This window comes from Haliaeetus albicilla, chromosome 22 (genome assembly GCF_947461875.1).
Source record: "Haliaeetus albicilla chromosome 22, bHalAlb1.1, whole genome shotgun sequence".
Lineage (NCBI taxonomy): Eukaryota > Metazoa > Chordata > Aves > Accipitriformes > Accipitridae > Haliaeetus > Haliaeetus albicilla.
The window spans coordinates 22586875-22611648 of NC_091504.1; the positions used below are offsets into that span (position 1 = coordinate 22586875).

At 44.9% G+C, this 24774-nt stretch overlaps 2 protein-coding genes and 1 long non-coding RNA gene across 3 annotated transcripts; 2 read left to right on the forward strand and 1 right to left on the reverse strand.

The window, feature by feature from the left end:
- Positions 1-213: 213 nt before the first annotated feature.
- Positions 214-9298, forward strand: TMEM11 (transmembrane protein 11). The gene is made up of 2 exons (XM_069810369.1): positions 214-362; positions 8391-9298. The coding sequence occupies exons 1-2, from the start codon at positions 298-300 to the stop codon at positions 8905-8907; spliced, it is 582 nt and encodes a 193-aa protein (XP_069666470.1). The 5' UTR covers positions 214-297; the 3' UTR covers positions 8908-9298.
- Positions 9299-10490: 1192 nt separating this feature from the next.
- LOC138690554 (uncharacterized) lies at positions 10491-12294 on the forward strand. Its single transcript, XR_011329358.1, has 2 exons — positions 10491-11178; positions 11646-12294. It is a non-coding gene; the product is annotated as an uncharacterized lncRNA (long non-coding RNA).
- A 67-nt stretch (positions 12295-12361) lies between these two features.
- DHRS7B (dehydrogenase/reductase 7B) lies at positions 12362-24754 on the reverse strand. The gene is made up of 7 exons (XM_069810368.1): positions 24630-24754; positions 18089-18264; positions 17602-17717; positions 16701-16911; positions 15914-16006; positions 14232-14384; positions 12362-13873 (listed from the first exon to the last, which is right to left on the reverse strand). The coding sequence occupies exons 1-7, from the start codon at positions 24683-24685 to the stop codon at positions 13668-13670; spliced, it is 1011 nt and encodes a 336-aa protein (XP_069666469.1). The 5' UTR covers positions 24686-24754; the 3' UTR covers positions 12362-13667.
- Between the last annotated feature and the right edge of the window lie 20 nt (positions 24755-24774).

Consider the following 24774-nt stretch of genomic DNA (forward strand, 5'->3'; position numbering starts at 1 on the left):
GGCCGGGAGCAGGCGCCGAGGCAAGGACGGCGGGGGCTGCTCTCTCACCGCTGGTGACGGGGGACCGCCATCGCCGCTCCCGCCCTGGTCCCCACACCCGCCGAGGGGACTACGCGTCCCAGGAGACCCCGCGGCCGGGCCGTGGCGCGGAGCACTGTGGGACTTGTAGTCCGCGCGTCGGTTCGCTCCCGCCCGCTGAACTGTTCCGGCCGCCCTCGCGCACTACATTTCCCGTCGGGCGGCGCGGCGGGCTGGGGGTCCGGTGGCGGAGACATTTGCGAGCCGAGTGTCTCCAAGATGGCGGCGTGGGGAAGGAGGCGCGTTGGCCCCGGCGGCACCAACAGCGGTGGCGGCCGGGAGAGGTGAGCTGCCGCCGGGGTGGAGGGTGCGGGGCTGCTGGGGCGCCTCGGGCGGGCAGGGAACGGGAGGAGGTGGGCTGCGGTCGCTCGGGGCTCCCCGCGACCCCCGGGGCAAGGGCGGGGGGGGGGGGCTCGCCGCTGAGGGGAGCGTGGCCAGGCAGGGCGGGTGAGGGACGCGGCCCCGCTGAGGTGGAGCCGGGGCGGAGGGGCTGGCCGGGGCCGGCGGTCTCCCGCTGCGGGCGAGCGCGGGGATGGGGCCGGGGCCGGGGCCGGGAAAGGTCAGCGGGGCCCGCAGGGTGGCGGCGGCCGCGGCCCTTCCCGGCGCGGGGATGCGACGCTCGAGGCCGGGGTGGAGGAGGGCCGGGCCTGGGGAGCCTCCTTCCACGGCTATTTTTAAAGACGGTAAGGGCAGCGACGAGTCCTCCAGGGTGACCTCCTTCTGCGGGAGGTCGCGGCGGTCCCGGCCGTTCGGGGGCTCAGCGCGGAGACGCCGCGTTCCCCCGGTCCGCGGGGCCGGGGCGGGAGGCGGTTGCCGCCTCGGCGCTGGCGGAGGGCTCGGTAACGCTCTGTCTTTGCCTCCGTCAGGACGGAGGAGCAGCTAGGACGTGCCGGAACGACCCACAGAGTAGCTGTAGAAGTTTGGGAATGGTAACTTTAAAACAGGAAAAAGAGATAGAGGAAAATCTTGTTGAGCTACTTTAAGATCTGTGTGCACGGTTCTTTACCTACTTAAAATGTCTAGTTAAAGCCTGTATTTCCTTACGTTGGCATTTTCCGTTTTGCCCCAGGGCTGACTGATGTAACCAGCAGCTGCTGAAAGCTGCTGCGTTTTTATTGCAAGGACTTTTCTTTTGTCCTGCTGCCTTACCTAGAGACTCTGATTACCTCTCTTGAAGCAAAAGCCACAGCAAAAATTATTTTTTCCTTTGCTGTAATTCAACAGTATTCTTTTTGATGGTGTTGAGTCTGCGTAGCAACGGAGAGCCACAAGTAGCCCTTAAAATTCAGGCGCTAATGTGAATTGCAGGAATGCTGTCTCTGTTCAGGGAATTTAAAAGTAATTGAACTGGAAGAGCCAATGGAATTACTGCATCAGTGTAGTTTATATAAACAACTAAGAATACCACAGAGCTCAGTGGCATAGTGGTAAAGCTGTCTGCACCCAGTGCTGGCACCTGCCCCAGCCCTGAGCACATGAGGTGTGGGGTTTTCACGCGGTAGACCTGTCCTCCCAGCAGAAGTGAAGGAAAAAAGAAAAAATGCAGAAAAGAGCACTTAACTTCAGTGAAAATTACTCTACCAGGGTGAAAATTGATGCAGTCTTAAAAGTTAGTTGTTACCTTGAAACTTAGTCTGTGAACCATACAACAATCTAATTGTAGTTTGAGGTGATTTTTTTTAAACTATGATTACTCTTGATCTTATGATCAAAAATACTTACTCCTAAACATGAGTTACTTCATGAACCTCCTGCATATATTATTTTTCCTTTGCCAATGAGAAGTATATAGCTAAGTATAAGAAAGCACAGAAGTGACATAGCAGAACAACAGATACACCATTGACCAACATTTCATAATCCCTATCGAAAGATGGTGGTTCTTTTAGGCGTCATCCTGTACGAACGTGACAGAAGATCATACTTCTGATAGGTGTCGGGTGATGTCAGCTAGGTACTACTTCTTCCTTGCAATTGCAGAGCTGGAGATACGCATGGCTGGGCCTCTGCCTCTCTTGATCAGTGGCTAATCCTAAATCACACCTACCGATCTTGTTTGACTGCTGGCAACGCAAGTTGTGTAAAAGGCAGTGCTGACAGACCTGATGTCATAAAATGATGGCATATGCTTTTTATACAGTGGATACAGTTTTCTTACACTGGGCAGGATTCTTGTCCAAAGATGCATTCCTTTGAACTGAATATGGTAATCCAGCTTTCCTCATAAATAAGCTGCTTCAAGGAGTTTTTGTAGTTGTCAGCCAGCTAGTCTAAAAGGCATCTGTGTGTTGGGAGGTGGTGTGAGGAGACTCAGTAGTGAATAAAATACTGTCTGCTATTAGACTAGACCAGCTTTCATTTAAACAACAACAACAACAAAAAGTCCAGCAACTCTATCTGCAGAGACTGTATCCCTTCATAAATGACTTTATTGATATCAGGAAGTCTGTAATTGGTCAAAAAGTGCTTTCCTCAATAGGACTAAATGTAAGGACATTAATTGCAAAGGATGTTGGCTGTGAACTCTAGCTGGCGCTCTGGTGGTGAAGTAATAAGGTTAAACAAAATAACCCAAAACACTGAAGAAAACCAACTAAATATTTGTTTTTCTTCATTCTGGATAGACTCTTTAATGGAGACTGTCTAAAGGGAATTGTTAATCTGTAGACCAAAACAACTTTTTTATACAGAACAGACACTGAATTGTACTTAGTGTTTTTGTATAAAATTCAGCGTGATGACCGCCAGAACACAAGACAGAATGCCATTTGTTCACCCAGGAGATGTTCTAACAAACTCCAGAAAGAACAGCTTTAATGTCATCACCACTGCTTGTATTGCCTTCTCTACGCCCTTAAAGAGGTCTCTGCTTTCACTACCTGCACTGCTCAGATTTCTGGTACTCTGTTTGCTTACAGCAATGATTGACCTGTTTCCATTAGCCTGGCTAATCATTAGTTGACTTAAAATCGACACCTCTTTTTGCTCTGGCGGCTGGAGTTTTTTATTATGGTCTGGTGATGTTTTCCTTAGTGTTGTCTTCCCTTGCCAAGGCTGCTTGCATATCCCACCTATGTTCTCCTGTTCTCTTTCCTATTTGTATTTAAGGTACGTCTTTTGAACGGAAGTCTTGCTTTATTGCTATGCTTTTCCCATTCTTCCTCTGCTTTAATGCATGCGTTGACAGCCTGTTGAGAATGGCTTTCTTAAAGCTGTAGGCCTGACAGCCATGGCTAATGGTCTGAGACTGGTAGATCGTGTGGACACTGAGGAGAGAAACAATTCTTCAGGTGTTTAAGCTCGGATGCGTTAGTACTTTCTGTATGCCATATCCTGGAGCAATCCTGAGTAGGAAAACATACTGTTGAATATGACTTTGAGGTGGAGTATTTCCACTGAGAGTTAAAGCCAGACCACAGCTCATTCCTTAATCTTGAAATTAAATTCAATTTCAAGAAGGATTTATGTGGGGGGAGGGAAGTTTAGTTTTTTAATTTGTCATGCCTTGACTTCACTGACTTACTCAAGCTTGGCTGCGATGCTGATCGTGACCCCAGACACTGCTTTGGCCATCGGTAATATCCTTTTTCTGCAGTTCACTTGCTCAGCCAGCATGAAGTCCCTCTGTTGCATTGTGAGTGTGTGCCACTTGTGACAGGCATTATTATCACACTGCTGCAAGCCTCACCTTTCTTATTTTTTAACTGCTAATCAGACTGGTCTTCATTTACAGTTAATCTGAATGTATGTTTGGTGCTCTGAGCAACACTGTTGTCCAGGAACATTCTTCTTTTAAAAAAAACTAACAAAACCTGACATACGTGTTATAGGAAGGGTTTTGAAAGAACTTTCTTTGCATAGAACTGTACCTGTGCTTTGTCCAGATTGAGATTGTTTCTAATTGTGATTCTGAACGTTTTGCAGAACTGAGATAGTTGGACAACTTGAAACCCTTGCCAAAAGTCCATCTGGCAGATCGAGGAACGCCTTTAGGCTGAGGGCAGCACTCTCGTGAGGCTCGGGCATTCTCCCCTGCAAGTGGACAGTTGTAGAAGGATGTTGGGTTTCTTCCAGGATGTTGTCATCTGCCCTGTTTTCAGGACTCTGTTCATTTGTTTCTCTTTTTGCCACTTGGCACCTGGCAAAACTTAAGATCTTTTCACATTGAGTGGCATTGTGCCTCCTCCTTAGAAAGGTTGTTTATTTCTTCATCGATAAAGACTACCTAATTGAAACTTATATTTAACAGACAGGCTGCTGTTTTCAAGGGGCAGCTAGGAGACTGCTTCCAAGCTGGAGGCAGAGAAATGGAGCTGCTTTGAGGGCTGTAGCTGGGAAACTGCTGGAGTTGCTATTGTTCAGCCAGCTGCAGCACCCCTCTCCTGGTGCTCTCTGATATTCCCATGTTAGGAAGATAATCCAAATGTAATTTGAAGCTTGCCCTATAGCTAAGACAGACACTTCTGCCCCTCCTGCTGGTGGTAGCTCTGTTAACAACTGATTCCTTATTTATAACTTTGGCAATACCTAAATTTTACACTAGTGATTTTACATTATTTTCCTCTTGCTGTGCCGAGTAGTTGAGAGTACTGTCACGTTCCCCCATCTATGCATGCAGCTGGCACAAGGAATGAGACATTTTAAAATTGTCAACTATAGAATGTATGAAGCTGCAATAGAATAAACTATTTGGATATAAGGTCCAGAACTATTCTTACAGAACAGCTGTACAAGTTTTTAACTTAGCCCTCTTTTTGGGGGTGGGAAGATAGGTCCTGGAAAATAATTTGATTGAATAATATTAACAACTGCCTTTAGGTTCTGGTTTGTCTAGTAAATAGCATGCTGGGCTTCTGAACATGTGGCAGCATTTTATGACTTCTGGAACTAGGTCCTCTCTGACACTGGTTATTTACTATTCTTTTAAGTAAAATGGAATTTATAGAAAATCACCACACTTCATAACTGGTGGATGCCAGCTTGGAGTTCATTGCATAGCTCTGCGTTTTTGTTTGTCATTGCTGGGGGGTGGGGGACAAGCTCCAAAAGGCAAACTCCAGAGCCTCCAGTGTTTGAGCAAATCCAATTGCTTTGACTGGATTTGTTCATGTGCAGCTGCTGTGTTCAACTGAAAGGCTGTGTCAGGAGAGATTGCCTCTATGGATTGAGGTCCTCGATCCTACTCTGCGTGCCAACAAGGTCTAAAACCTTCTCAAGCCCACGTTATCTCATCTGTGTCTCTTTCTGTATTGTCTGAAAACAAACCAGTTTTCAGCTTTCCATCCTCCAGGGGCAGCCAGTTCTTATGTGAAAATAATATGTGATATTTCCTTCCTCTGTTAACAGAAATGGAGACTTTTCTGCTTGTGTTGCTGACTCTTCATGTGTCCTATTGTTTGAGCGGCTAATTTTTCATTCTTTGTCCTTTGTTTTTGGATTGCCCATTTTGCCTTTTGTAGCTTCAGCACTGATAGAGATTTATTCCCATATTAGAGGACTAATTTGGAGAAGCAGCATAGTTAAGGGCCAGGACTCTTATCAGGGATGAAGCCTTTGTGCAGTTTATTTCCCATTGATTTTTTTCAACAGAACAGATCTTCTTGTTTTGGCTTAGGAGGATTGTGCTTTTCTTGACTTTGTTATAAAGCCCCAGAGCTTGGCAAGCCAAAAGGTTCCAGAAGAGATGGACAGTACTGCTTCTGGCCAAAGCCTGTTAGATTCCTGCTCTCTTTGACAGGTGGCTGTTGCTTGTGGTATGGCTCTGTTTGTGTACATTAGGGTGAAAGGAAAAAAAGGGATATTCAGAGGGAAGAACAGGCAAGATCTGAGTGAGGAGAAATGAGGCTGATAAGTTAGTGCCACCTGTCCTGATGCTCAGCCTGGAGAAATCCCATGTAATGTTGTTACTTGACTTAATTCCTGGAGCTAGAAGCCTGGCTCCCCGTCGCTCTTGTACAGGCAGAGAAGAAATGGGCTTGCTTCACCCTTGTTTTCCCAGTGATGGCAGGGAGGTCCTAGGGTGATTAGGCTATTGTGCTGTTCCTAACCCTCTGGGGCGTTCTCAGCTGAATTTGGATTCTCCTCTGTTTTGCAGACCCATGCTGCATGTTCCTAGGGTGGTACAAAATGCTGAAAATGCTCCTTGGTAGGAAATACTAATTTTATCTGGAGGGTTGTGTTAGTGGATTAGCTTCCAGCTTGAAAATGCCTTTCAGCAACAGCTTTTCCCTGAAGTCATTATGCCTTAGCAAGTGATTTCACATACTCACTGATGTTGTTTTACAGAGTTACCTTAAGTCTCAGCATGTCTTCTGTAATGAAACTGGAATTTTTGATTGGGAAGAAGCTGCACTTGGAACAGTTGTCATCAAGAAAACCCTTGGCAGAAACCATTACCAGCTGTTTCCTTAATGTAACACCTGGTTAACTAGTTCTTTGTTAGAAACTCCTTAATGTTAGCTGATATACTAACTTAGTATAAGTATATATCTATATAACTTAGTTATATTAGAGATGTAGTACTCTGTAAAATTTTTATACAGGTGCTGTCCTTGAATTTTTCTTCAAATACTTGCCAATTCACTACAGAATGTCAGAGCCCATCACATCCTGTGCTGAAAGAGTTAATCATACTTTTCCAAACAATGTCTGACAAGATGATGGCCTTAAAGAAGCCCCTGGCATACACAGTGTTCAGGTGGATTTATATTTTTCTTTCTACCCGTGAACAGGCCAAGGGGGAAATGCACTGCAGAGAACTCAATAACTAGCTTATAGGTTGAGCTTTCCCTGTAGTTTATATAAATTCCATCCAGACATTTAATGAAACTGCTTATTACTCTGCTTTGTGAGAGGCTGGTGCATCTTGGGTCCTGCTGTTTGATATGTTTGCTGCTGTTCATAAAAGCAGCTACTTCTGGCAACGGCTTGTAATTTAACAATATTCTTGATTACAGATGGCCACTGCACGATACCCTTTGCAGCATGAATGGAGCTGCACATTAAGGGTAATGTCTGGTAATGCAGCAGCTTGCGAATGTGTATTTTTCTCCCTTACTTTCCAGTGCGTGCACATATGTACTATTGTATTCATGGAGCAAAAAGTGCTAGTTTCATTCTCCATATCATCATTGTCTTGCCTCCCAATATTGGGAGGGTCTAAATGCTGTTGGGATGAGGTGGTTTTGTTTGCTGCGATTAGGTCAAATATGTGTGCAAATTGTTCTCCTTCTGCTAAAGGAATCTGCTAGATATTTTTATCCTTGAGAGGCCACGTGCTCAGTTTTGCTCTGGTTAAGCGCAAGTATGTCAGAAATAGTTATTTCTTCTGCTTAGAAGGGAGGATTTTGCCTTGTTCTAATGGATAGGTTTTCACCCTTTCTCAGAGAAGGTAAACAGTCATAATCCTATTTCTTAGCAGTCTGGTACATTAATGTAGCTGCAGCTAAGGTGATTTGTGTTAAGGGGGTGGAGAGAAAGTAGAAATTGATGTGACTTAGGTAGCTAAAAGCTGCTACTCAAATGAGGGATGTACAAGTCTTGTGAATCCCCTGTCAGTAGGGAGCCTGCTCCAAGGTAAAGGGAGCAGCTTTTTCTTCACTGTTAAAGCCTGCCTGGGTTAAAAAAAACCGAACGTTCCTTTCTTGTTTTGTTGCGCGCTATTTCAGCAGAGTAAACTGTTCTGTAACAAACTGAGTGCTCTGCTACCTTTTTCACCTTCACTTCCAGCAAAGTTTCTTGGCTATCCTTGTTGGATTTACTGTGGAGGATGAAATAGAAAACTGCATCATTGGCAAGGGGGTAGTTACTGTGGGGAGAAAGCAGACATGTTCATCTGAAGATGCTTCCTCTCTTAAAACCTTCCAGTGCAACCCTCTTGATGGATGAGCTGCTAGTCTTTTTTTCTGTGAAAACTCCTTAAGTCTGCATGGTCCATTCATTGATGCGGTGTGGTCGCTGAGGTGCAACAATCTCAGTACCTCTAGAGAAACTGCTTGGGTATTGGTGTGAGGAACCATTTCAGGATTGTTAAGAAGATGCTATTTTCTCAAAATGTTCTAGCTCCTCCAAGTTAGTAAAAGGTAAGGAAAAATATGTTGCCTCATTTTGGGATGATTTCATGTACAGCAGGCATAATTAGCCGATGTGAAATGAATCTTGATTTGAAAAAGCTACTTGTTGAACAGAGGCAGTGACTGACCTTGAGGGGCTGCCCTCACTTCTGGCATTTTTCTCTCCTGTTCTCACAGCTAGGTGGGTGAAAAGTCTGTCTTTAAGCTCTGTAGTTTTCATTCTGTGTTTCCTGTTAACAGGGTCACCTTGTCCTCCACGGATTGTTACATCGTGCATGAGATCTACAATGGCGAGAACGCTCAGGACCAGTTTGAGTATGAGCTGGAGCAGGCCCTGGAAGCGCAGTACAAATACATAGTGATAGAGCCCACTCGCATTGGGGATGAGACGGCCCGCTGGATCACTGTCGGGAACTGCCTGCACAAGACCGCTGTGTTAGCGGGCACCACCTGTCTCTTCACCCCTCTGGCACTTCCAGTAGATTATTCTCACTACATCTCCCTGCCTGCTGGTGTGCTGAGCGTGGCCTGCTGCACCCTTTATGGTATCTCTTGGCAATTTGATCCCTGTTGCAAGTACCAAGTAGAGTACGATGCCTATAAACTTTCCCGCCTGCCCCTGCATACGCTCACCTCCTCTACTCCGGTGGTGCTAGTGAGGAAGGACGACCTGCACAGAAAGAGACTGCATAACACGATAGCACTCGCTGCCCTGGTGTACTGTGTAAAGAAGATCTATGAACTCTATGCTGTATGACTTCAGCAGGGAAGAGAGAAACCCAGAAAGACAAGTGTATTAAGACTCCCACAGTAACATTTTGTTTTTCCTCTTTGAGAAGCGATGGAGACTGGGAAGGATTTGGTTTAATAGAGCTGTTATTTTTAAAATAACACATCACTGGTGCACCAAGGTTTTTCAGTTCTTCGTTACACTTAAGATGTGGATGTGTGGTGACTTGAGAGCTGTATGGTAGGCCATGGGAGTCCAGTCCAGCAGCGGAATGTCGATGAAAGAAAGCTATAGGAAGAGGGGGTGTGAGAGCTTCTTTTTTTTTTTTTTTTTTGAAACATTTAAGTATATTGTTTAATTGTATTACACAGAACCAGGCAGAAGTTATCATTGACCATTAAAGGATGAGAATTTCAAATGCTTTTGCTCTCTTGTTACTGTGATCATAGTTCCCTTTTATAGTGTGCTTCCAGGGGATGGAGGCTTTGCTATGAGAACTCCAGTGGTGATAATTATTTATGCATGCTCACACACAGACCTGATATTCCTCTTGTCCACTGCACATGGCAGCAGCATCCATGTTATTTCACAGCAGCCATCTGTTGAAGGAATAGCTAGAGTGTTGCTTTCCCTTCTGCTTGACTAGTTGTATCTCTTGGAAGAGGGCTTGCTGTTACCCCCTGTTTGTATCTTTTTGGTAATTGCTTAAACACTGATGGTTGGGGCTAAAAATGCCCAAATCCTCTGCTGCCCTGCCACCTCCAACCATTACTTCTCTGCAGAACAGAGGTAACACTGTAAGTTTGCAGCTACACGCACATTCTGCTTAGTTCTTGTACAAGTTCTTCCTTATGTGGATGCATCTCCACTGAAATGCATTGTACCACGTGTAGCTGAGGACCGCCGAGGTGGGAGTCCAGCTGTCTTACCTTTGTGCTTTGTTAGTGCTGCTGACACTCCAACGGCTGTGCCCTGACTACGCAATCCCACTGCTCTTGCTTGGAACACACACTTCTGGAGCTGCCTGCTACTGCTGCAAGGCATCCACGTGATTGTATCTTGTAACTGTGTTACCTGAAATTTTAGAGTTCAGTCTTTGTGCATTAATTCATCTTTTAGCTCAAAACTGTCGAAATCTTGTTCTTAGAATGGGAAGTATTTTCTGTTTTGCAAGATCTGCTGGTTACTTTTAAAAGATAGGGGCTTGCTTTCTATAATCTCCTCCTACCAGATGGAAAATAGGTGTGGCTTGCATTTACAAGGCCAGCTTGGCACAGCTTCAAGTATTATGATCTGAATAGGAGAGCAAAGCCCTGTAATAAAAACTGCCTGCACACAGGTGTACTGCTTGCTTCAGGGGTAGTTGCAGTCTGACCTCCAAAGCTGAAGCACTGACCTTGGAAGGGAGTCTCATGAGGTCAGAAACCAAATTCAGTAGTTCTATCTTTATCTTTCCAAATTGCAACAGCAGGCACCAAGAACAACTCCTCGCCTCCAGACTGCAGCAGGCTTTTCTGGCCACAATTCCAACTTGTGCTTTTCTGCTGATGCAGCTTTTCTGTTAGCAGGGCACGCATCCCAGTCATGTGTGTGCTGGGCAAACAGGGTTTGCTGCCGGGAGTTCTGAGCAAGTACTTTTACCACCTGCACACGCAGCTGTACCTGAGCAGGCACGTGGGCTAGAGGAAACTCCCGTGGCATTGGGATGTTTCTAGGTGGCAACAGCCCTTTGCCTCTTTGACTGGTACAGTGGCTGCATTGTCTCCCTCCAAGGTTAAAAGAAGCTGGGATCCAGAGTGTCTCTATTTATAGCAATAATGTACAGTTGCCTTGGCAGAGAGGAGAAGAAATGCAACTACTTCATCTTCCTGCGGTTAGGCCAAGACTGCTGGGCAGGCTGCCTTTCGAGTCCTGACGTTTTGTTTCTAAAGTCCCGTCTACTGGATGAATTTTAAACTAGTGGCACATCTGCCATAGCCAGTACGTACTTTAGTGCTGCAGAAGGCCCTGAAATATCCTTGTGCTAGCCACACAAAAGACGTTCCTGTTCTTTTTTTAATCAATGCAAAATAATTGTCAGGGGTGTTAGTTCCTTTTCTTCACCAAACCTCTGTGGTCCTGGCACTTTTTTGTGTTTAGCTTTCCTTTGCCTGGAATGATCACTATGGCAGAAGGACTAACCCTTGATAGGCTCCCTGAACACGTGGTTTGCATCAAAGACTCTGGAGTTAAAAATGAACAAGTTTCCTCTGATCTCTTCCTGTGGAAGGTGAAAAGTCAGCTTAGCTGTCACAACAGGTAGGTCTGTTTTAAAAATGCACCCTTTGCTCCATTCTGAAGTGGAGAGGACATAGCTGGGGATGTAGGGGGGCATGTTTTCCAAGAAATATTAGTGATACTCTAGCTAAAACACTTGGGTGACATCCTGGCTATTAGTAAGTCAGTGCTGTAACTATGCAAGGTGACCTGGGAGAATGAGAGGGGTGTCGAGGGTTGTGTGTTTCAGTGCATGGCATGAGATGGTTGCTGTATCTGCCTTCCCCCCATGCCAGTAGCTGTGGCTTACAGTGGCTGGGGACAAGGGTCCCATTCAAAAGCCCTGCACACTTTGCTGCCCATCCTGACCGTATGGAGGTGCTCTGAAATGGAGTGTGCTGCATATCTCACCACAGAGAGGAAATTTACTTTAGAAGGGGAACGTGCACACTCTTGGTAACCTCTGACAGTAACCACAGTAACTCCCCACATGTAATTTTTTTCCTCAGGCCTGATGTATTACACCCCTCACCACCCTGGATGATAACAGAAATGCAAAGCGGACCCTCAGTCCTTCACAGCTAGCCATGACCTGAAACACCAGAAGATGAAGCAGCTGGACAAGACTGGCAGGAGCACTGTATTTTGCTAAGAAACGGAGGACCTGAACATGCAAAACACGAAAGAAAAAGCACAATTAATGCTTACAGAAACTCCCCTTGTGGAGAGGGAGCAAAGGTAATGCCTTGGTTTCCTATCTTAGCAGGAAAAGAGACGCATACACTTGAAAGCTTCAACTTGTAATGTCAACCCTAGGCCTTTATGTAACAAATCTGCAACCTCAGCCACAGTGAAAATGGTAGAGGATGTCCTAACTGAGCAGCAGCACCATGATCATTAAGCACATCCCACTCATCATCTGGGATGGATTCTCACAGATAATTGGTACTGGTCAAGAAAAGGCTTTTTGAAGGACAAGGTCCTGCTGAGCCTGCACACCTGTATCAGAGTTTTAGTGTGACTAATCTTCTGTGTGAATTCACACTACGTCTACTGTAAGCTAGCAGATGATGTAAAGAGGGCTGCGATGAAGTGTGTTGTTCTGCAACTACTACTGGTACAACAGCACCTTGCAGGAATGTAAGAAAAGAAAACAAATCAAAAGCCTCCCGCCTTCCCTTCCTCTAATGTTACCTGCTGAGAGGAGCTGAAGTAGAACAAAAGATTAATTTCATATCAATGTCATTTATTTGTCATCAGATGTGCACTCAGAGGCAGGACATACAAGGCAGTACACGTGGAAAATGCTGGTAAGCACATGGAGGCAGCAACAGGGTTCTGGACCTTGGTTCCTAGTAGTAGGCTTTATTTAAATTAGAAGTTGAAAGAGATTATTTCTGTCCTTACTGAACTATCTCTGTGCAGCCACTCCTTTTTCCTTATGGTGCTGGTATCCATCACATGAGGAGAAGGGCTGAAGAATGGAATATGGCACTCCCTCAGGCTGTCAGACTCCCTGAAGCCGGCGACAGGTGAACAGGCGGGTATTGTTCCCCCACTGGATGCGATCTTCATTAGCATCTGTGATTGCTTTAAAACAGATGAGAACGAAGAGTCTGTCTCCTGTACTGTCCACCCTGCACACAGGTTCTCCTTTGCTTGCCAGGACACAGTGTGCCTGGCATCCACAGAATCGCACCTACTCTGTGCTCTAGGCCTGCAGGTGGGCCAGGTGTGCGCTGCCAGCTGCACAGTATTTACACACAACAGCATACCTTGCTGTGCTGTCTTCTATCTCTCCAGTGCTTCCCCTGCATTAACTTGTGCTGGGGTTAATACTGTAGTCTCAGGTAGTGCACAGTTAAATGTCCCTGTACATCAGTAAGGCATGATTCAGATAAAATAATTGCCAAATAAAACTTAAATTTTACATCAGTCGCTTCTTTCAAAGTGGCACTGGACTTGACTTTAGCTTAACATATCAGATGATGTGGTGTGTTAACAAGCAGAGGCTCTGTGAAGTTTCCCACTTCAAGCAATGTGTTCTACGTCAGATTGGAAGGAATGGGAAGGAGACACTGATCACAGGAGCTCCCAGCTGAGGACTGTATTTCATGGGGGCCATGGGGTGGGGAAAGCTAAGATCTACTTGTGTGAAGGCAAAACAGGTGGGTTTTATTTGTAGCAGTCTAGTAAAGCTGAGCATGCCTGGAGTGAGGTGAGGTAAGATGCTGTCTTCCCGCAAGCACATGGGCCTCCCTGCTGCAAAGTGTGTTCCCTTGAGTTACCCTCCCTTGCAGCCTCAGCTCTCCCCCTTTGTCCAAGCACCCTTCTTCAGGTGAGGTTTAGGTGCTGTCTTCCAGCAAGTGGGCCTGCTCTGATGTGGGGGAAACCACTTCCCACCCTCCATGTAATAGTGAATTGCAGCATTTTGAGAAAGGTTTTTTCTGCAGGAGTACCTCCACTGATGTCCCAGCCAAACTGCAGGGGGTTAGCTTCTCCCTACAGTTACTGCTTGAGTGAGCTGAGCTCTAAGAGTCCTTTTCTTTTCTCTCCTTTTTTGCTCTAGTTGCCATTAAGGTGAAGAAGAGCCTGGGGAAGAGGTTTCGCAGGTAGACAGCCAGGGAGGGTGCCAGGCCAGCTACAAGTACTTCCTTCTTCTTCTGTCCCACTGCATTGAGAACCACCTGAGCGACCTCTGCGGCTGTCTGTCCTTCGGCGGTGTTCTTGTCCATAACTGCCAAGGGAAACCGGAGTAAGCACCAATGCCAGCAGGTAAGCCCACACTTCAGTACCTTTCCTAGGAATGCTCTGTTCTAACTGTACGTGGCTGCTTGTATGGTTTTGGTTTTTACAAGTTGTGTATGATGGGAGCACAGGCAGGTATAATTCATGGTTGGGCTAGAAGTCAGTAGCTGCTGTCTAGAAAGGCTAAATTTTGGGGGCTACTCTTCCTACCCTGCATCCAAAGCTGTCTTTTGATACTTCAGGGCTAACCTGTGTCCCCACCAGAGGCCCTATGTTGCAAGCACACTTTGGAGTAACTCAGTGAGGTGGATATGCTTTAGATAGAGGGCACAAAAATCATATCTCACCTCCATAGCGAGATCCATCTGCTGTTACAGCATTGAGAGAGAGGTTTGTTTGAATGTATCCAGGGCTTATAACCGTCACATCAATGTCATACTGCTCTACCTCTGCTCGTAGACAATCAAAGAAGGCCTGGGTAGCATGCTTAGAGGCAGCATCTGAAAAACAGGAAAAGGACTATGCACTAAGGAGAAGGAGCAGGGCTGAAGGAAGATTCACTCCCCTGAATGGGTTTTTCACTGCAAAGCAGTCGCTTCTCAGCAAGAACCCATCAGCTGTTCTCTAACTTCTAGGTTTTTTTGGTTTTGCTGGGGTTTTTTGGGTTTTGTTTTGGTTTTTTTGTTGTTGTTTTGGGGTTTTTTTGTGAATGGCAGCAACAGGTAGTGGGAGTGAGAGGCAATTTAGGAAGGCAAAATGTAAATACTCAAGTTGGAAACTGGCTAGGATCCTGAGCTTTGTATCACAGCCATGCCAAAGCACTACAGAGTGAACCCAAACTGCCTCCCACTCGTGATAAAGGAGACATAAAGCCTGGCTTGGGAAGCATTTGATAAGATAGGCTGGGGGAACGCGATGCCAGTACAGGAGGGCAGAGCTGACACTCGCTGCTGAACACCCTCCTGGCCTGCATGTGCTGAGTGTTAACAGACTTGCAGAGCAGGTTCAGAGCTTGGCTGCACACAAGTCAAAACCTGATCGCACAAGCAGACAGGAGTAGAGAAGTGTAGCCTAAGGCAGGATTTCCCCCTGTTAAATGGCTGAGCAACTCCTTCTGCTCACTCCCTTTCCACGTATACTTGGTCACTACCACCATGACTGCCATCGCCTCAACATGGCTGCAGGACTGACGCTAGCAGCACAGAGCTTAGCGCAGGCTATGCACCCTGTCTGAGGACCTAGGTAAGAGCTGAGCTCCATGCTGCCAGGCCCATGTGGCTCCAGTCACTGTGCAAGTGCTCTGGAAGCAATTCAGAACACAATTCTTAGTCCAATCGTACCCACATTATCTGCAAGACCAGATGGCCCAGACGCTGCAGGCGCTCCTTGACTCAGCATCATGCCCTACCACTCTTATGCCACCACCGCTGTATTTTTCCATTTTTATATTTATTTTCAGTGACTTACAGATGCTTGTGTGCCAAACACTCTCCTTTTAGTTCCTCCATCTTTTGTAAGGCTTTCTCCAGTAATCTCACCAATATTATTTATTGTCATAACTGATTTAGCATGAAGAGTTTGCTGGATCAAGATAACTGTTTAGGCTTTTATTTGGACACTGGTAGTACTGACATTTCATAACATATTAAACCAAAAAGTCCTACTTTCTTAGAGGAGATTAACAGGCAAACAGCAAGGATAAAATACAACAAAATTATGGAATTAACCAGAAAGTTTATAGGGACTCTCAAGTGTTAAGATAGGAATATCAAGCTGTTTTCAAGACACTGAAAACATACTCTCCTTCCCCATCCCTTAAGAACTTTAGGACAGCGCTAAGATTTTGTATTTGAGAGTGCCTTCCTCAACAGCTGTTAGTGATTTGTGACCGCACTAAGAATGATGCGCAGCTCTGCCTTCCCTGCATGCAGCCAGCTCTACAGAGAGCTAAATGTGGAAGCAGTAGCCAAGTATTCATTCAGTCTGGTGCCCCAAATATGTCTTCCCCATCTTCTGTGGAGGTACTTACATGCAGATCTGAAAGGAATGCTTATTTTGCCTTGAACACTGCTGATGGCCACAATGTGGCCTTGTCTTCTCTTGATCATGGAGGGGAGAAGTGCTAGCAAAAGACAGAAAAGACCCATTCAGAATAACAGTCCTGCTGTTGCTGCTGTCAAGAATCAGTGCTTTCAGAATATTCAAAGATGCCTAAGTGAATGACAAGATCCTTGTTCAGTGTAGGGTTGGGCAAGGGATAGTGCCTAGGATGCCTCTAACTGAAGCTGCAGTCTGGCTGGGATGTTCACCTATGAGGAGATTCCTTGTGCCAGCAAGGCTGCACAAAGGCTGTTACAGTTGCTGTGATCTCCCACAGGCATGGCCAGCAGGACTTGCTTTTTTCTGCCATCAGTACATCTTTCCATTTCCTGCAGCTGATACCCTCCAGGCTGAACTTTCTGTGTAATCAAAGAAGCTTCCTAGGAAAGCTACAGCTTCACCTAGAACCCATACTGCGTTCCTAGTGTTTTATCAGTGCAGATAGGCTAACCATATCTCTCTTCATAAGTTCCTGCCAGACTAGGGTCAGGAGGTGTTTTAAACAAGATGGTATCTCTAATCAGGTACTTCCCATGCAGTCATGCCCAAGCATCTCCTCTAGGCCTGCCCATAAAACAAAACTTTCCTCCCTTCTTATACTGTACTGTACCAAATACAATTACAACCAGAAGTTAAGCTGTGCTTAGTTAGTTGTGTTGGCCTGCAGAAGGTATCAGTGAAATCCACTGTCCCCCTGTAATCCGGATCATGGGTACCTTTGGTGAAGGCTATAGGACCAAAATAATTTGTTTCCATCACTTTCTTGTCCACCTCCAGTCCTGTGTCCACAATTGTGCCTCGGAAACTGATGCCTGCGTTGTTGATCAGTATGTCCACGTGACCCAAGTACTTCAGGATCTCTTCAGCAGCATTTAGGACAGTTTTAGTGTCCGAGAGGTCAAATACCACAGTGTGAGGTTTGTGTGTCTGTGAATAAACAAAAGTTAGCAAAAGACCAATTCAGGCTGTGCCGAATGTGCTGTATGTTCACACTCGTGATCGGATTTCCCAGCTCTGGAAGCACAGAAGCAGGGCCATCCAAACCTTGTGCAATTACAGTGGAGCAGTTCCATTTGGTAGGAATACATGACAGAAGCAGGTTGTGCTCTCATCTTTCTCTGCTTCTGTAGCCTGTTCCTTATACCAGAGCCTAGGAAAGGGGCAAGTGAGGTCTTCCTCAACTACTAATGTTTCCTATTGTTTTATTAAAGAAAATGCATCTGAAAGTAAAAAACTTAACCCCTGTGTCTTCTGCAGAAGCCAGCAACACCTTTCTTAGCCCAGAACTAGACATCAAAAATAAAAGCCAACAGAAGGAAAGTCACTCTTCCAGATTCAGTATATGACATACAGATGCAAGGGGTCTGGGCACTTATGTGCTTTCACTTCCACTACAAGGTAAGGAGTCTTTCAGGTGGCTTATTTTTGTAGGGTTTTTACAAGATATGACATGTTAGCTCAATGTACTCCTATAGCAATATCTATCCCTAACCACAGAGTTGCATTTTTCCTATTGCTCAACAGAATAACCCACAAGCAATTCTGTAACTTCTGTAATAACATGAATAGAAATCCCAGCCACATGAGACAGCAAGCCTCTCCTTCTCCCACACTTACGTTCTTTCGGTGATTGGTCATGGTAGAAAGCTGCTGCACCAGGTCTTTGAGTTTCTCGCTGTCTCTGCCACAGAGCACCAGCTTGGAGCCAGCTGCATGGAAGGCTTTTGCACATTCTTTGGAGGAAGCAAGGGAGAGAGAAAAGTAGACATTTGAATGAAAGAAATTAGAGAAACAATTGGACATCCTGGCTTTTTCAGGATTTAGAGAAAAGAACTCTGACAGCACAAGAACAGTATAACTTGTTCCTTGCTTTGATGAGCTCCAGTTTATAAAGGATGATTAAAATTTTCCTTAACAAATGTTAAGACTTTCTTGCATCAAAATTTGCACTGGCTATAGTTATAACTGATATAGCTGTGCAAGCCACGTCTCTCAAAATTCAGAGCAATAGGAACTTTCTGCTCATTACTGCTTTATTCCAATAGGTGCCCCTGCCACAACCCTCTGCTTGTCCTGCCTTTGGTGCCCTTCTTTCGATACCTACCTTTTCCCAGGCCAGAGGTAGCCCCTGTGATCACGACCACTGCTTCCTGGAGGTAAGCTCGCATCCGCATCCACTGCAGTAGCCGAAAAAGGGCGAAGATCCCCAAGCTGCCAAAAAGCAGCGGGATGATGACTGTGCTTGTAAGATCCATGAGTTTTCCTTTCTGAACAGTCTTCCTAGAGCCACAAGATGAAAGGAAGCAGACCATTTCACCATCAAGAAAATTAGCAGAGGCTTGAAAACTAGGGAAGTCCTTTTTCTTAACCTTGCCTTAAACCACCAATAAACTGAATTCCATACAGAGGTATCTTCAAGAGATTTCCTCATCCCTTCATTTAGACTTTCAAAAGTTGACATCAGTACCCAATTTTAAGCATTTAAATGCTAATCTGAACATCCCAGCAGGACACTTGGCATTGGATCTTGTCAGCTGTTATGTAACAAACTTGGGTTCAGAGATGCTGTTCCCACATTTTGCTCTACATTCACCCTCTTGTACAAAGTGTATTTAGAGTGAAAGCTCCCCAGGGCTGCGATATGTCTCTGCATACTTCTGATTGTAATAAAACCTCTTAGATTTCTCTAGAACAGCCAGTACCACAGTATCTACATGCCAGAGACCAGTTACTGTGTATTATCCCAAATGGATATAAGCCAGTCTGCCTTCTGGACACTCAGAGTAAGTTTTCTCTCTGAGCACGCTATTTGCTTAATGAAATCGGTGCTTCCATCTCCAGTGTCTTTCACCACCTGTTAGGAGAGACAAGGTATCTGATTTAAATGAACCACATGTCCAACCTAGTAGGCTAAAGCCTACATTTATGCTCTTTTATGCCGACATTAATTGTGCAGTTTAACAGCATGAACCTGTGTTCTAATATACTGAAATTAAACCTGTGAATGAAACCCAAGCTAAAGGTATCTACAAAACCTAGCTCATCCTGGAATTGGATTCTGATACTACTGCATAGCCCTAATGTCCTTGCTAAGCTATTGCCTTCAAGGGAGTAGTTTATGTTACAGCTTACTACATGGCCAAAGAGTAAATGATACTTCTGCTGTAAAAAAGGTCACTAGTTTTCCCACTGTATATACCCCCAAGCTTTTATGCTTGATGTCCCAGTAGTTACAACCCGTTCCTGGAATCTAGTATATCTTCCCTGTTGTGCAGATAGTTTGAACTCTTGCAGTTTGAACTGCAAGATAGGTCATTACCAGGAAGATATTGGAAAGGTCTGGGCACTCAACTCATACACTACTTCAAGCAAAAGGACAGCATGAGAAGCAGAAAACAAGAGGTAACTAATAACGCTAAGCCAGAATTCAGTGTCATTAAGTAGGACTGAGCTTGTATGGAGCTGAGGAGATGACAGAGGCTCTACATGCCATGCAACAGAGCTAATGTGGAAAATGTCAGGCTCTTCCAGACTTCCATCGGGGGCTTGGACAGAATTCCTCAAGTAGCTGGTCAGTGAACAGACTAGGTTGCTGAAACAGTAATGAACTGTATAAAACAAGTATTTCTGGAGGCATAGCTAGAACACAATAAAATAATACATAAAGATAGCTGAGCTAGCTCTAAATAAGCTTGACAAGGTCTGAAAATAAATCCATCGAGTTAGTACAGAACTATTCTCAAGGTACTATGGAGCTTCCCATTCCTGAGCTAACTCATGTATCTACAAAGTACTTCACTGTGCATAACACAGCTAGACATCAAGGTCCCAAGCGCCCCTGGGCGTAGGGAGTATGTCCAAAGTGGGAAATCAGAAACCCAAAAGGAAGATTAAACTAATTCCATTGCAAAGCAGTGCGTGAGCACAGCACCCAGCTGCTCAGACCAGCGTCTTACTCCTCCACCTCTTTGTGCTGAGTGCACACAGAGTGTGTATTTTGTACTGATTTACAGCAGAGGACTGGTAGAGCTGATTTAACATAAGAGTGCATATCGACCCTAAAACAATTCCTGGGAAAGAGCTGTTTAGACACAAGGCCACTGGCCTTCCTTAAGCTGGGTAAGAAGAAGGTTCACCTTACTGGTTCATGTTCAGCTAGTCATTTAAAGCAGCTGCCCTCTTTATGTTGTCTTTTTTTATTTTGCTCTCAAAGGTCTCTTGAGATTCAGAAGATGAGATGTGGGCAGGGACAACAGGTGCTGTGCTGACATTGAGCACCGTGGCTTACAGGGCATTTTGGAATCAAAAATCTTCGGCTCCCATTTAGGACCTTTCATTATTTCCAAAGTGGGAGCTGACAGGTGGAGTGGCACTTCCTTTATGAGCCCAGGTTGAAGCTGAGGCATTTTAAAAATCTGCCCCTGACCAGCTTTGCTTCTGATTCAGTAAAATGCAGATCACAGTGAAAAGCAGATGAAAAGGTAAAACTGGGAAGAGGGGGCTTTTCTGACACCTTTTCTAACCAAACCACACTCGGAGATAGGAGGGAGTCCCATGTCTGATTACAGCATGGTTCTTTCAGATTCTTTGGCAAAATTAAAGGTTGACTTTGCAAGGACTGAACTCTCTGCCACAGGGGCTGGTGGAAAAGAGCCCCCAAGCCTCCCAGCTAAAGGCTAACCATGTTTTGGTCAGGTAGCATCCACTGCTCATCAGTATGAACCAGTTATGCCTGGTTAACTTACTCCTTAATCACATCAGTTATTATTCATTTACTTTCTAGACAAAGAAGATCTGCCTTTAATCCTTTTTCATTTGAAAAATCTTTCCAAGTCTTTTCTTGTTTTTCTTTCTCTCTCTTTCCCCCCTCGCCCCCTCCTTCTCTATATTATATACAGGACCTGGGAAAATTACCCAATCTCTGCCTGAGGGCTGCAGCAAGCCATGAACCCAATCAGCAGCAGCAACCCACTTTTGCACCTTCCATGCTAGAGTTTGAATCAACTGGTAACCCCCTCTGATATATGGGGAGGGGAAATATGGGATGGGGAAGAGAAAGACTGGATGAAGGAGGGGAGCGAGAGAGAGAAGGACTAGCTGATCAGAGATGTAGATCCTTTTTTTATTAGGGCACACAGTTGCAGTACTGTCTTCCAAGGAAGGTACTCAAATGGGCCCTTAAAAAGAGCCCCAGAACAAAGAAAATCTCAGTTCAGTCAGACTTGAGAAAGAGGACAACCTAACTGAACTAAATTATTTTGGAAAGAAGAAAGAATTTCTGTAGCACTTTAGACCTACAGCAACAAGTTTTGTTTTGATTTCATAGACTAGCTTCTGTCACAAACCCATGAGTCCTTATTTTAGCTTGTCATATTGAATATGCTGAAAAAAAAAATTTGATAAGTATTAGTGGAGCAAGAGAACATGGAAATCAGCTCAAGTCATAGAGCCACACTGCAGTATGTTCAACTATATACATCTTTCAGAGCCTAGTGCCAGTCTACTGACACAACAGGGTGGCAGTTACATTCTGTTCAGTTTTCAGGGTTATTTGGTGGAAAGACCAAAGGAAAGAATTGCTGCAACCTGAAGGAGAAGTTATATTCTGTTCAGTATTAGGGTTATTTGCTGCAAAAGCCAGCGGAAAAAACTGCTGCAATCTGAAGGAGAATGAGATAGATAGATCATAGATAAAAAAGACTTGATTCACATCAACAAAAATGCTAAGTTGCAAGACACAGGCTGGTAGAAGAAGATCAAAAGCATAAAACCCAACTTAAGATAGATAACACTTTGAAGTAGCTAAAGACATCCCAGGGCAGATAACGCCATGTCACATTAAAAACATGGGGGAGGGTGGGCAACACATGGATTTCCACACCTAATTCGAGATGAACTGGATATCCTCAGACCTCCTGCCCAAAGTTCCGAGACTCCACTATCACCTTTGTTCAAAAATTTGGCTATTCATGCTGAAAAAACCTGTTATTAATTCTTGACAGATAATGTTTATGACACCAGGTTATCAGCAGGAGAGAAGCCACTGCTCATAATTGGTTCAAATAAAAGTCCTGTAATTCTCAGTTCTCCATCCCAAAAGGCAGGATTGGAACATGCAGGTCATTAGAGAGCAGAAATAAGAACACTGATATGTAAACAAATACAGGTGACTGGAAACTTTTTGAAAGGCTTACCATATAATAAAATACATCACAGATATCCAGTTTAAAAAAAAAAAACTTTCCCCTTAAAACAAAAACTGGAGGTCATCCCATAAAAGCCAGGATAATGATTTCTGAAGGAACACGGATCTTAGTTAATAAGATCAAGAGCGCACTAAACCCAGCAAAGATGAGATCAAATCCTAAAAGAAACTAAAACCACAATAAGTTTCCTTAAACAACACCTATTCTCCTTTAGCTTCAGCCACCTAGAATCACATTGTCCATTACATGACAAATGGCAGCAACTGGGAGGCTATTCTCAGAAATCAAAAGGTGCCATTTAAAAGGTGGGGGGATAAAAGGGAGGAAAAAATTTTTTTTCTAGGGAAGCCCTTGTCCAGAAGCACAGCAGCTCTAAGCTTGATTAGCTACCGACTTTAGTCTGAAGAAATCACAATATCCTACCTTTGAAAAGAACTCACTTGCCAGTGACTCTGTGAGGTGGTGTCTCCCTCTGGTCTTTTAACAGGACAGACCTGACTTAAATTTGGAAATGGCAGCAGTCCAAGCAAATGCGCTCTGTCCAATGCTAGCACAGCCAAGAACTGCCTCTAAAAACAAACCTCAGGAATACAGTCTGTGACCTTTCAAAGGGGGGAGGGGGGTAATTTAACCCCCAGATTGAAAAGATAGAAGTGAATTCAATATGATACAAAATTTACAATAACCCTCTGATTATTTCTAGTACTAAACAAAAATTTCTAGTATTGAATCTCCAGAGCATCCACAAAGACCAATACTAGGCTTTCCACACTGCAGATGGAAAAAAAGGCAACTTGTGAATCAGTTGCAATTCTCTATTACTGTAATTAGTTCTGGGGCGTACGCTGATGTTATAGTAAATGGGTATCATGCTAATTAAAAGAAAACAGACTTTTAATTCTTCCCCTAGGATTCTTGAGAACTTTGAGCACAACTGAACAGACAGATGAGTTTCTCATCACACTCTGCATCAAAACCCGGTATTTGCTGGGGTAATGGGCATTCCCTCCAGCAGGCCAAATTCACTAAATCCCTTATAAGCCATGTTTTACAGGTAGAAAAGTGAGCATTACTTGCATTTTATATCAGCTAAACAGTTTTACTGACCCAACTGCTTTGGAAAGAAACTGAAATCAAACTTATAAACATCTAAGCCAGAAAAAAAAAAAAAAGTCATATAACATTGTCTGTTAATGTGATTTAATATAAGCCAATGGGAAATTTGCTGACAATTTCTCTGATGCGCAAGATCCCCATAAATGGTAAGTTAAACTTCAAAAAACTCATTCAAAACCCAGTAAGAAAAAACCAGTGATTATACCAATTCAAACAACTGAATTACTGAAATGCCAATGGGCACTTACATGCTTACATAATCAGCTTTCATTCCAAACTTTATAAGCAGAAAATAACGTAAAACACACACTGAGGTCATCAGAAACCAGTAAAACTCCTAAGAAGGAACGCAGGAACTGGACAGAGCTCCTCACTACGACACAACCATTTCAAACAGAAAATGGAGAAGGGGTTCAGGAGAAGGAATACAATAACTCAACTGGAATTCTCAAAAGAAATGATGGCAACTGGTGTGATCAAGACTGCCATGGAATGGCAGCTGGTAGGTCTCGTTGTAAGTAGCTGGCAACAACAAATGAGCGTTCAAGGTTTGCTGAGGGGTGGGTAAGTACCAGTTGTATTTTGATTTAACTTTTTCTCGTGCAATTTGAACAAGCTCCCATCTACTTGAAGCAACGCCTAGGAAAACCACCTGTTGCATTTCAGTAGCCATTCAACAAAATCCTGTTTATGCTTTTACATAGTTGTTATGCAAAACAACCACCTTGCCCCGTGGTACAGGAAAAAATGTTTGCTGCCCCCCAAAAAGGGACTCGACTTGAGAAATCATCTTCTCATAAATCTTCCTGACATATTTATTCAGTTACAAGCTTCAATTCCAACCCTCCCCGTCGAAAATCCTCTATTGGTGACAGGGACACGAACAAAGGTAAATCAAAGTGGCGCAATTAGAAAACTAAAACATCTCCTGTGCCAGAGAAAGCGTTTTGCAGACACTTACCAAATCAAGAATCACCTAAAACCCAGTGAGAAAATGAAGAGTTGGCTTAACGTCTCTCCCCGCCCTGATTTATATATAAATAGGTATTTAATAGCCGGAGGAGTGATGAACTAGGTACTTGAGAGCCCCGGGTTCCCCTGCCCACAGACCAGGGCCCCGTTCACCCAGCCAGACTTCCATATCTCCCGGAGGACCACAGGGGCAGCCCCCCGCCGGGGGCGGACGGAGGTGGGCAGGCCCCGGGAGCACCGCAGGGTCACGGCGGGGTTCCGGCAGAAAAGGGGCTGCCTCCCCGCCGGAAAGGGACCGCGGCGGCCGGGGCTGAAGGGAGGGAGAGGCCGGTGGGAGACACCGGGCCCTACCTGGCCGCCGCCATCACCATGGCCACCGCCGGAAGTTGGGGGGAGAGCGTGCGCATGCGCTTGAGGCGTCGCCGGGGGAAAGGCGGGCTTTCCGCCGGGACCCCCAATGACAGACAGCTTCCTCTGACAGGGAACCGGAAGTCGC

Bases quoted from the DNA above. Each gene is read 5' to 3' on its own strand.
- TMEM11 (XM_069810369.1), top strand. From the start codon at position 298: ATGGCGGCGTGGGGAAGGAGGCGCGTTGGCCCCGGCGGCACCAACAGC. The intron at 363-8,390 runs GTGAGCTGCCGC...TCCTGTTAACAG, and splicing joins AGCGGTGGCGGCCGGGAGAG to GGTCACCTTGTCCTCCACGG.
- DHRS7B (XM_069810368.1), bottom strand. From the start codon at position 24,685: ATGCGCACGCTCTCCCCCCAACTTCCGGCGGTGGCCATGGTGATGGCG. The intron at 18,265-24,629 runs GTAGGGCCCGGT...TTGTGGCTCTAG, and splicing joins ATGGTGATGGCGGCGGCCAG to GAAGACTGTTCAGAAAGGAA. The intron at 14,385-15,913 runs GTAAGTACCTCC...CCTGTTTTTCAG, and splicing joins CATTCCTTTCAGATCTGCAT to ATGCTGCCTCTAAGCATGCT.